The 12,829-nt window shown below is 41.1% G+C and overlaps 1 protein-coding gene across 1 annotated transcript in view; it reads left to right on the top strand.

Annotated features, from left to right (window-relative positions):
* klhl29 (kelch like family member 29) overlaps nt 1–12,592 on the top strand; it is a 132,977-nt gene extending 120,385 nt beyond the window's left edge. Inside the window, exons 12-13 of the mRNA XM_010788928.1 lie at nt 8,566–8,710; nt 11,289–12,592. Coding sequence (XP_010787230.1) covers nt 8,566–8,710; nt 11,289–11,472 — 329 coding nt within the window. The 3' untranslated portion in view covers nt 11,473–12,592. The remainder of the gene's footprint in view (nt 1–8,565; nt 8,711–11,288) is intronic.
* The last annotated feature ends 237 nt before the right edge of the window (nt 12,593–12,829 follow it).

Here is a 12,829-nt window from a genome sequence, read left to right as displayed (position 1 = left end):
TCCTGTGAAATTGGGCCGGCGATGATTTTAGTGAGCCGGTGGGGAGCGCTTCTCGATCAACCCTCTGCCTCCCCCCATCGCTCTGCCTCTCTAATCTGCCTGCTCATCTCCCCTCTCTCTCGCCCCCCCTTCCTTCTGTCTCACAGCCTCCCCCTCCGTACGCCTCCCCCCCACGGTCTCTCGCGGTCTCCCAGCACTGTCTTATCGACTAACACAAATACAGCTGTGTGCGTTTTCTGCGAGTGTGTGTGCGTATGTGTTTTCCCTCTGCATGGACCATCTCCCGCATGAACTGCAAATGGGTTTCACAAACACTTATCAGGACTGACTTCCCATCTCTCGCAGAGTGAAAAATAATATCCCTTGTGCCAAAAATAGTCTCCTGAAAAAGTCCATGGAGATGCGTGGTGTCTATGTATCCTACTTTGTCTTCAATATCAGCTGAGCTGTATATGTTCTGAAACATTGGATGGTAATGGGGCCCCCACACATGCGGTCAACCATTTATGAAACCTTGTTGCCTTCCTTAAAAGGTCAGTTCAACAAAACAACCAAAATGCCAAGGTTTCACGATGTCTCTCTGTGAGATTTCTGCCTACACCTCAGCTCAATAGAGGTGAAAGGAACTTTGTTTGTGCATTGAAAAATGACATTTCCTGAAAAATCCATAATCCTGGGTGATCCAGCCATTCCTCTCAGACTGCGACACCCTGTATAGCTGTGAGGTGCGAGGACATGTTCTCATATTATTCGGATATGAAGTTTTTCATACCAGTTACATTTCAGAGTCAACTCTTCCATATCATTTTACGTCTTCTTTTAAAAACTATTTCAAAGTCTTCTGATCTTTATCTTGTCCAACGTATTAAAACATTTGCGTTTGATTGCGGTTCAGTGAGCATTTTTTGGGGGGATTAATATACTCCACCACAACATCCATGTTCCTCTCAGCATACATTTAAATAAATTATTGTGATACACTTGCTTTGTACCTATCTTAGGCATCAGAACTCAATTTCAATGTGTTCAATACTAAAATAATAAAAGGGGCTAAAATGTGCAGAGCTATGTCATGTTCTCATAGCTTACCTAAATGCTGAGTAATCTGAGTCTATGTACAGTACGACAGGGCCTTCAGCATAGCTGTAGGAGACACTTAGTCTTTGTCTTAAAAGTCATAAGGGATGCGAGCCCTTTCTGGGCTTTTTTCCTTTTATTAATTAATGTCTACTAAAGAAAAATGCCCCTACAAAAAGTGTTCACAGCGTATTCTGTAAAGGGCACTTATTCCACAATACTGAATAATGAATGAGGAGATCTTGGCGATTATTATTATTTTTTAATTCCATAATATCATGGTGAAAGCAGATATTAAAGCCAAAGAGAACCCTCCAATATTTCTCCATGACATCACCTATTTATGAAAAATAAATCTCCTATCCAGTGTGTGGGTTCTTTAGATTTGATTGACTAACTAAACACCTCACCAACAGTCACATTCAAATGGTTTTAAATGAATGTTATGGAAGAGAATACGTTTTCGAAATGAAAGATTCAGAGGCTTTGTTTTCATATGCGTAACAGTTACAGCCTAGTTAATGCAATACACATTTTCATTCCCAGGCTCTTCCAACAATTAAGACATTCAAATAAATAAAATAGGGCAATTACAATAGTGCAAGTGTAATGCAAGAGTAAATGAACATGTACAATTGAATGTTACGAGAGAATGTAAAATTGAATACTGTTCATTAAATTATAATACTGTTTATTTTAATAATGTATAAATATGCACACTATAAAACAGAATAATTAAGACCCACCCACTTTAAACCAATCAAAAGATTAGACAGATTTATACAATATTGTCCCAAATTGCAAAAGTATGCTTTACTTCATCACCAGCCTAATTTCAAAAAAGTTTCCGGGGACTTTAAAAACTATCTACGTCGATACAAACCCTCCAGGGTAAGTGAGAAAATATTTTTTATATTTTGGGTACCGCATGTTTTAATAATCCCTTGCTATCACACATCCTCTCAGGCACATTCAGAGTGAAGCACACACACACACACACACACACACACACACACACACACACACACACACACACACACACACACACACACACACACACACACACTTCCTCTCCAAGGCCCCCTCCAGTATTCAGCCAGCGTTCGTCCCCTGCTGACAGACGGGTCTCCATCGACTGGTGGACGCCGGGGACCTGAGAGCAGAGGCGCCGCGCCCAGACTGCTCTATCTGGAAATTGACAGCAGAACAACTGCTCGCGCAAATGACGTGTCAGCCCAATGGGCACGGCAGGTTGAGAGTGACATTATGGAGGTGGAGCATGTACGAGGTGAGCGTGACTGAGCGCGAGACGTGGAAAAGATGGAGTGTTTCCATAGCTACACCCCCCCTGCAATCGTTCCCTATCATACTTAATTAAAGCACATCATCCACTTTCGCTCTCTCTGCGGTTTTTGGCCCATCATTTCAAAGGCTGCTCTTATTCTCCTCACACCGAATAAAAGGACGTTGTGTGATAAAGGAAAAAGTTTCTGCTGCTCCAATTACCTTGTCGTAATCTTATCTAAGCGTCTGGCAGCAGGAACTGAGGCTTCTTTGTCCTATTTCCTCCGTCCCCCATGCGCTCTCTGGAAGCCGGAGAGGACACCCAGCACCGAGCCTCCATCTTCCTGAGGAGAATGACTCGTGTATTCCTTGTTTATTGTTCTTTCGCCGCCTATGACTGACTGCACATTAACATGTCTCTGTTGTGCTTTGTGATGACGACTGCCGTTTGTAGAGGCTTATCTGGATCTCTACAGTGTAGTATTGTAATTGTGTGATATATTTGTGGTCGTGTTATCTCTGCGGTAGTGTTCAGCTTTATTCAATCAGATATCTGCTGTGATGCAGGATCCAGATAGGAGTTGAAGATCAGGGGTTGAATTGGCCCGGGCTGTCCAGCATGTTAGCGGGAGCTCTTTCATCATCAGCCTTGCACTGCTTCAACACTGAATATCTTTACAGAACATTGAAATGTGTGCTCAGTGCATAGAAAACTCATCTGCATATCAAATCAAGCGCTTCCTAAACTAACAGAATGACACCAGTCAGTTGGAGAGATGTTTTGACTTCACGTTTGGCAAGTCACTTCGGCTTTGCAACACGCCATTGTTGAAGGACTTGGTGAAAGTGGCTCCCTGTTGGTAAAACGAATCGTACAGTATGTAAAAAAAATCAAGAAAAAAATATATCAGAAACGAAATTGTATATCGAAAATATTACGACATATATAAGAAAATTGCAAATAGTATAGTATGTTAAAAAAGTTTTTAAAACTAAATAGTATAGTATATCGGAAATATAATAAAGAACTGCATAGAATAAATAAATAATAATAAATAAATAAATTTGGAAAAAATAGTTAATTAAATGAGAAAAATTGCAATTATGATGAAAATATAAGAAAGATTTGCATAATATAGCATGTCGAAAAAGTCAGAAAAAATGGCACAGTATCATTATGTGAAAGATATGAGAGAAAGGTGCATAGTGTACTGTAGTATGTTGAAAATATGATTAAAGCATATATGTAATATAGTAAGTCAACAAGTTAGAAAAATACATAATTTAGATATGAGAAAAAACAGCATAGTATTGTACCTCAAACATTTGAGAAAAAAAACATGGTAGCATACAGCTCTGGAAACATTGAGAGACTATTCCAAATTGTTCTTAAATCTCAATCTCGACATATTTGGCCGCCATTTCATTCCAGTGTCTTTTGAAATCCAACACAGGGAAATGTAGTTGGTAGTTTATAGAATTAAAAAAATGAAAACATGTTTACTCAAACACAGACCTATAAATAGTAAAACCAGAGAAACTGATGATGCTGCATTGGTAAATCTTTTCCAGAGCGCTAGTATAGCAGGCCAAATTCAGAATCAGAAAAAAGGACTTTGTATAACATGTCTATGAAACAGTATTATATGTCAAAACAAAGTCATCGTTTAGAAAGTAAAAAACAGGAGAAAAATAAATGAACTTAATAGTGTAGTGTATCAAAAATATTCCAAAGAAAATCATAGTGAAATTGGTCGGAAATATTAGAAAAAAACGACATATTACTTCAGGTTACATTATATTCAACTTTAGCACAAAGTACAATTACTGTAGTTTGCATCCAACCAGAAGTGCAAACAAGTGATATAAACAGTGGAATATAAATGTAATACCCTTTAAAAGCTGGTAATGATATAGACCGAATAAAACAGACACTTCAGACAGGACAAATATGAATACATCTTAGACAGTTATTGATCCTCTCATAAAGACTCAGAATAAATATTAGAGTACATTCTTAGACATGACACATTAAAGAACCCAACCTTTTATTTAATGAATGTATGGCAACAGAAAGGTGTTTGTTCTGACATCGTAGCCGTGTTTGTGTGTGTGTGCGTCTTCACTTGTTTGCTGTCCTTGACCTCAGCCCGAGGGGTCCCAGATTCGGTGACTAAGCTGTTTTATCGGAGTGTGAGAGGCTACGTCAGCCCTGCTGCCCTGCAGGCACGTCTGTACTTCTATCAGCTCTGCCAGGTTAAAGCCTTGTTTTGCTGCCCGCCCCTCCCTTCCCTTTGTTCATGTTTTATGTAGAATGTGGTCGGTTGTGAATTCTTTGCCCAGTGTTTTCTTACATCAGATCTTTGAAACCAGACAAAAGTCCATTGTGTCTCCGAGAATAGCAGGGTTTGTCTAAACTTGTGCCCTCTTTACTGTAGCTCAGTGATGTTTAGGCACCAACAGCATGTTTTCTGCGGCGTAGGCCAGGGGAAGAAAGCAGGAGCTGAGTGTCGGGGAGATGCTGAACCTCAACAGCAGTCCTTTGAGGCTGGCCAATGAGAATGAGGTAAACCTCAGGTCTTCATTCTCCAAGCACTGAAACCAGATGCTTACTGCGTGTCCTCGGTAGACAAGCAGGCAGCGATGGTGAGAGTTTCTGTGGGGGAAAGAGAAAAAGGTTTTTCCTTTGAGAGCATCCTGTTATTATTCTGCCTCAGGCGCCGAGCGGAGAGAAATGAGTGTTCTGTGTTTATGGGACCTAACACAAAACATCATGTACACACGTTTATGCTGGCACACAGACACACACACACACACACACACACACACACACACACACACACACACACACACACACACACACACACACACTATGAGCGACTGGCAGCTGCATATCAATGAGATGGAAAAGGTAAAAGAAGAAAATAAACACGTTGGGCAGAATGTGAGGAGGACCAATCAGTGGCAACTTGTCTGTCAAGGGGCTGAAATCGAAGCTGATGCCTCAGATGGCTGCGGCAGAATTTCAGATTGGATTTCATTGTGCGTAAATGACTGTGCCGTGGTCATGTAAGACATGAAACAATGGCGTGAAGTCATTTAGAGGCTGAAGTTAAGTGGGATTTTGTATTCAGCCATGAAAGCAGCAACACACTTACTTCCAAGGCAGCATCTACAGTGCATTATGAGGGTATTGATATCGAATTATGATGCTTCATGAATGCACCATACACATAATAATAATAATAATACATTTCATTTCCAAGCGCTTTTTCAGGTGCTCAAGGACGCTTTACAGTGGTGATAAAACGAGATATAATAGAATACAAATATAAAAACAGCAACACTATATAATTCACATATTAAAAGCCAGTCTGAAGAGGTGTGTTTTGAAGTTGGGGGGGTCGGTGCCGTCTCTGATGTGTTGTGGAAGGGAGTTCCAGAGGGTATACCAACAGTCATAAACATGCATTCTAAGTGTCTTATGGACTGGTTATAAACTAGAGGTTGGTTGGTAGGGTTAATAATACATTATTAATACCTTTACACATCCTAACAATCATAATAGTCAATGCAGTAACAGAAGTTGTTTTTGCATGTGTCAATTCAATTAAGTACATATTGATGAATCTATTATATATATTTATATTATATATGCTCAGTATACAGTAGCATACTCAAAGTCATAAGATAGAACTTTATTGATCTCAATGTGGGAAATGTTTGTGCTGCAGCAGCATAAACAGACATGGCATTGTACAATACAAATTAAGACAAGAAATATAACAAGAAATGTTGATTTACAAATGAACAATAACAAGATATAAAGCAAGGTATTATATATACATAAGTATGTGACAGATATTAAATATGAAACTGTATATATAAATGTACAGTGTGATTTTGTTCCAAGAGAAAGTCATGTGTGTATCCGTAGTCATAATGTCTTCAAAGCGTTATCAGTCAACCTCTAGTTTATAACTAGTGGAAAGCATCCATAAGCCCTGCAGTAGAATACATTATTAGTCACATTTATAATGTTTGACTGTTAATGTAGTGCATCAGAAAGCATGATCTGTGTTTAAATGTAGTCATCAAGCATTATACATGCAGCATAGTTGACTATGATGCCCAGATAACACAGTATAATGTTTGTTATAAGTGTGACCATGACATTGTGAGGCATGTTCCCTGGAGAATACATTACCCTCAGGTGTGCTCTTCTGTATTGCTCTTTCCTTAATGTTAGCAATCTTCGCTCTACAGAAAGAGGCAGACTGGTAACATAGACACTTGCTGAGCATCAGTGTGTTAGAATTGTAGCATTGTTGTGGCTGTAGACCGATGTATAAACAAAACATACACACACAAATCATTTATAGTCCCACACACAAACACCTCTTTTACATCAATAACACAAACATAGCAAAACCAAACAAAGACATGGGTTTACTTCACATTGCCACAGATATCTGGTCCAATATACAAAGGAAGTGGACCATATGTCCTTTTTATTGTGAAAAGAAGTCATATTTCGAGGCATGATGTGCAGTAGAGTTCCTTACGTATGAATATATATGAGAAAGGTAACCTTAGAGTGTAAAATAATGTGTGTTTACCAAGTATCTATCTATCGGTTGAAAGTGAAATGTCAATCAAATGTGCATTTCTTAACTTGGCTGTAAATTAAGAAAGGGTGATGGGTTTTATTATTTTTTTTAATTAACATTCAAGCCGTGTGTTAACGATCTTTTCATTTGATCCTGAGTTGTGAAGCACTTTGTGGTCTGTTTCAAATTGAGCTTTGTAAATGAATCATCGATCCTCTGTATGACATTAAAATGAATAATTGAGATATTACTGCCGTTATGCTTTATAGGTGCATGTGATGAATGTGCTATGGGCTCTATAAATAGCTGCATAATGACGGCTGTTTCTGGCACTGCTGGTGAATCTCGTTGATGCGACACCATCGGTGAAATCCGTTGTCGTTCTTTTTATTGACAGCCCGCTCTAATGAGTGGTGAAGCTGTCCCAAATATCAATACACACCCGGATGTTTAGGATTGTTTCTAAATCCATTTAGAGAGTACTGAGGGGAGATAAGCAGTGTGTATGTCTAGCTTTATATGTCAGCATTAGTCTATGCGTCTGGCCCCTAGTCTTGCTTTTACAGAACATTATGGGGTAGCCTAAAACACAAAGCAGTTCTTTCAGCATGTCAGCTTCTGAAGCGCCTCTCGCCTCCAGAGATGACCTGCTAATTAAACATGGCCGCCTCCTTTCAGCAGCGGGGTGGAGGGCGGAGAGAAGGCTAGGCGGTCGGACAACACCAGAGCAGCTTTGAGGGTCTCCGCCGGCCTTATTAAGCCGTCAGACGTCCCTTCTCCTGATGAGCGATGTGTGTCCGTTGTGGCAGAAAACTGAGGAGGCTCTCGGCCAAGTGTCTGTGTATTATTCATGCTGCTTGTAAATTGGCCAGCTGCAGTCTGCTCAAGAGAAATTGCTCCGACTTTGAAACACACTTCCTCTTCCCACACAGCGGGGCCGCTGCTCTCAAGCTGCAGGTTTTCAGAGGCATTGTTCCACACAAACCATGCTTTCATTTTGTTTCCTTATCATCTATAATTCTTCTGCGGTGCTGCTTGGAGGCCTCTGTGTTCCTGCTCGCTGTATACAGTATCAGATTGAATTATACAGTATGCACAGTATGCAGTGTCCCACCTGTTCACTCATGTGTCGCCCATAATGTGTGCCACTATGTTTTTCTCAATTTCTTCCTCCGGTAAATGTATGGGTCTGCCAGAGGGCGTAATGCAATTGTGAATTATTGGGACTTAGGTAACTCTTTTATATCGCTGCCAAGCCCAAACATGTTTTGGAGCGGAACCCAATACAGCCGGAGTGATTTATGAACTCCGCTTTTTCACAGGTCGGCCATTCATTGCCTATTTCTTTTTTTTTTTTTTACCAAAGCAATCTTGGAAATGGCACATCTGTAAAGTGATAAGGAGAATGTTGATGATGATTTTTGCATGCGGCCCGAGGAGAGGAAAACAAATTGATGCCATTATACTGAATGGAAATTGCCGCTGCATGTGAGAATGAATTTCAAACAATAGCTCTGTGTTTTGTTTAAATCTCTCTTCTTCTTCTTCTTCTTCCCCCCTTCTCTCGCTCTCCTCTTCCTCTCGTATCTTTTAGATAACAAATACGCCCCTGCAGTGAGTCTAAACGGTTTTATATTCATCCTGGGAGGAGCCTACGCCCGAGCCACCACTATCTATGATCCAGACAAAGGCAACATCAAGGCCGGGCCCAACATGAATCACTCCAGGCAGTTCTGCAGGTAAGATATTATTAAGGAAGCTGCGCCGCATCTAACTTAAACCCCCCAGCGTGGAACTGTAACCATGTTTTCAAAAGCCCAAAACATTTTTTCAAGCTTCAAAAAGATGTACAACTCAACTTCATCAGTTATCTAGCAGTCTTTGTGTGGAAGCGCAGGTTAGCGGCTGAGCAGGGAAGATGTTTTTGAGGAAGTTAATTAAAAACTGAACAAAACCAGTCGTGGGCTGACAGCTTTCAATTAGTTGTTTTGGTAGATAAACTTTTCCGTGGCTTTAAATTGATGGTCTTGATTTTCAAAATGGCTTGATAAGTAAAGCCTTTTCACATCAAATATCAGAAGCTCTGCTAGATTTAATCAACATTATTTCAAAGCAGTGAATCGCTCAGTTTTATCCTGATGTCCAGTAAAGCTAAGACTTGTACACCACACCTGTAACCTTCACACCACTTGTGGGCACATAATGGCTTATAGAGGGAGATAAATGAAAAGGGACGACAGTATCCCAGTCAGCTCGAGCCACTGAGCTGTGCAGTTTGCTGGATAATGAACCCACTCCTTTATGGGCCAAAGAGGTTTTTTTCTCTTTTCCTGCAGAGAAAGAGAAGCATGCACAAAAAATGCATTCGGGAAGCAATTACAGGCGGTGATCTTATGTGCAGAATGTGTAACATAAATCACATTGTCAGAGTTATTGATAAGCTGCAGCAGCACACGCCAGGCAGCTGTTCTGCTGCTGTGAACTGCGTCTGACAGGAGAGAGGAGGAGCAGGGGAAGCAACTCTCACACAGAGACTCAGAGACTATCTGCACATGAGATGAAGTCCAGCAGGTCACAGTGCAGGAGAGCTGATGTACCCCCTCCGCTGCGTCCGGCCCCCCCCTCCCTCTCCTCTGTTTATCAGGAAGAGCAGCTCCAGGCTTTGCCCCTGTGCTCTCTCTCCATTTTGGGATCAGCTGTGCTTCCTCTGAGTAGATTTAGGCTTTATGTAATAATCTGTTTCCTCCCCAGCAGTGTGCAGTAGGACGGCATGCTGCTGGCTCTGTGTGTGTTTGAGCGTGCACCTTATGTAAATGCAGATCGTTCCAAACCCCAATAGGAGCACAAAGCCCTAATCAGCTTACAGCCCAAGTTTTAATCCTCTCTGCACACAAACTCCTGTTTCTGTTTCTCCTATCAAATGAGCACATTTGTAGAAATATTTGCTTTTTCATTCGTTTCTTTTTCTTCTTCTCTCGCCCTCAAGAGGGAATGTTACGTTCCTCCCCCCCTCTACCTTACAAAGTATCCTTGTTGGGCAATTCGTGAACAAGCGTAAATTATGTCAAACAAAATCAAACGCAGCTCTACAATCAGCTTGTTTGTGGATGTGTTGTCTCCGATCTGGCTTTGTTTGTCTCATCCCGATTGACAATCAGAGCAATATTCCTGCGTGCCGAGTCACAGATATCTCATATCACCGCCAAATTAGCTCACACTTGCGTTCACCTACTTATCTCCCCGACACTGATTATCTCTCGCTATTAATTGTTCCTAACAGTGAGGGCTTTTAATAGGAAGCAGCAGCAGCAGCAGCAGCAGCAGCAGTAGGACATGTTGGGTCTGCATAAGCTGCATACAGATGTAAGAGAGGGAACAGTTAGAGCTGGGGTAGGCAGTATGTTGGGCAGAAAACCCATCATTTGTAATTGACATGTTACCCCCCATGGTAGGCAGTTTGCTGGAAGAGGTTAGTATGTTTCTCTTTGGGGTTGCTTTGCATTTAAGGAAGTTGTTGCCATGCTGGTATAGCAACCTTTCCTGCAGGGTATTCCATCGTTGAACCAGGCTGTAATTGGCCAAATTCTCCTCTCACTGTATAAAGTTTCTAACGTTTGAAACAGTCTAGTTTTCTCTCACACCACTTGAATTCAAATATGCTCGAAGATATGAGAAATAAAAACTGCCTACACCAGATTAAAGACTCAGGCTCCTACCAATGAGAAAAATAACGGATTCAGTACCAACATACTGACCATGAATGGTTTCAAAAACACTTCGATCATCTACAATCTATCTCTTTGAATTAATACAAATCTTGAAAGTCACACAAGAAGCTGTTTTTGTGTGTTCTGTGAATACAACAATGCAGAACATCAGTTTAGCACTAACACTGGACAGAGAGCCTGTGTTTTAATTGATAACGAACTCCACCTAGCATACTCTCTGCTGTTCAACTTATATCTTGCTCAATTTGTTTATTCAAGTGCATTTAATAATATATATATTTATGCCACAACAAGTAACTTCTGAAATTGCCACTGGTAGCCAATCAACTGGTCAGATTTAAAACGTTCTGTTGTTTGAGACATAACCCCAAAATTGAGTGAAATCTTAACAAATAAGAAATTATAGAATGTACTTATTATTGCGCTTTAGAGGTGATGGTAGGTAGTTGTGTTACCATTTGACAGAGGCAGGCTAGCTGTTAACCCCAGGTTAAAGTGTGTGTGCTAAGCTAACTAGCTAATGGATACGACTCCATATTTAAAAGACCCTAACACACCACCTCACACCCATGTGTGTCTTCCTGTGCAGCGCTGTGATCCTGGACGGGAAGATCTACGCCACCGGAGGCATCGTGAGCAGCGAGGGTCCGGCTCTGGGCAACATGGAGACCTTTGACCCCTGCTCCAACACGTGGACGCTGCTGCAGTCCCTGCCCTGCCCGCTCTTCAGGCACGGCTGCGTGGTCATCAAGAAGTACATCCAGAGCAGCTGAGTGGGCTGGGACCCCGACTCACGGGGTCCACGGCAACCAGCTGAGCTCCGGGCCGGGGGACAACGTGCGACGGCAGCTTGGGGCGGGGGCCGGTCTGACGACGACCTCTGGACGCCAGCACCCACCCACTCTGTCTCCTGTCCCTCCACCCAAAAACAGCCCTGTGCAGAATGTACTCATGTTCAGCTACTCAGCCATGTCAGGTGACCTAACCTCCAGTACTGTGTCATGGTAGTAGTTCATCCTCTCATCCAACAGGCACAGGGACCCTCTTAGTAAACTACAAAAAAATAGATTTTTTTTGTAGTTCTGTCTTTTCCAGATCTCCATGAACTCACCATGTTTTTCTTTACTAGGAGCCATTGTCGGTCCAGATTTCTGTTCCTTTTTGAGAATTCTGTTTGACAGATGTACGTTTTACAGTCAATAGAGCAGAGTTCCTTTGGGGGTATGAATGTCTTTTCAGTAGGGACATCTAAAGGACACGAGGAAAAGTAAAGGAATCCAACGACTGCTTTCCTCTGTTTCGGGAAGCGCCTACATCCAGTGTGGATTTATGAGGTAATTTTGGAAACAGATTTTGAACTCTCTGTGTTACTCTGGGGAAACATAGGAAAAATCATAAAATCTGGGTCATGTAGGGTTTACAAGAGGAACACTTTATTTGATCTGCATTCTTGTGAAATTCCAGCTGGATTGAGATAACATCTGGGAGGTGAGTGGCCTGTTTGCCCCTTAATTCACACTCTGAGATAAAGACAAATACATTGAGAGAGGGAATTGCCCCTTCCGCTGACCTCTGATCAGAAGATGATCTAGAAAAAAAGCACAATATCACCTGTGACTGTTATTATTTGATGTCTTCATCAGTTTGCCCCTGCCCCCTTCTCTTTGTTTTATACAACGTGTTCCATTGCAACCCTTGAGATTTTGGGGTTGGTATTCTGTAAATACAGGAAGGAAAATGTATATTTTGAAACCTGAAGGCAATTCTGTATAAATGTTTTTAGAAAAAAAAGATTAGGTTGGATTCAAAATGGTATGTCTGTAAATCTGTACCCAAAAAGGAGAAATTAACAATTGTTATTATTGAAACCTAATACATATACCAGAACATGAACACTTTGTTGAGTCTTTTTTTTTTGTATACTGTATTAATGACTGAAGGGTAAGATCAGTGCTCCACTCAATGCAGCTTATTAATGTCATTGTGGGTCATGCTTATTAACAGAAATGTTTTGTATTTCGAAAACAGTAAGAAATATCAACATTTGAAAGAATCAGCTTGCACCTTTTATTCAAGTATCACAGCAGTTTATTTGAGAAATACAGTAAAAGTTTCATTTCAAATAATAAC

Source organism: Notothenia coriiceps, unplaced genomic scaffold, assembly GCF_000735185.1.
Source record: "Notothenia coriiceps isolate Sejong01 unplaced genomic scaffold, NC01 NC01_scaffold00032378, whole genome shotgun sequence".
In the NCBI taxonomy this organism is placed as follows: domain Eukaryota; kingdom Metazoa; phylum Chordata; class Actinopteri; order Perciformes; family Nototheniidae; genus Notothenia; species Notothenia coriiceps.
The sequence above is the reverse complement of the archived record's forward strand: the minus strand, read 5'-3'. Positions and strand labels throughout refer to the sequence as shown.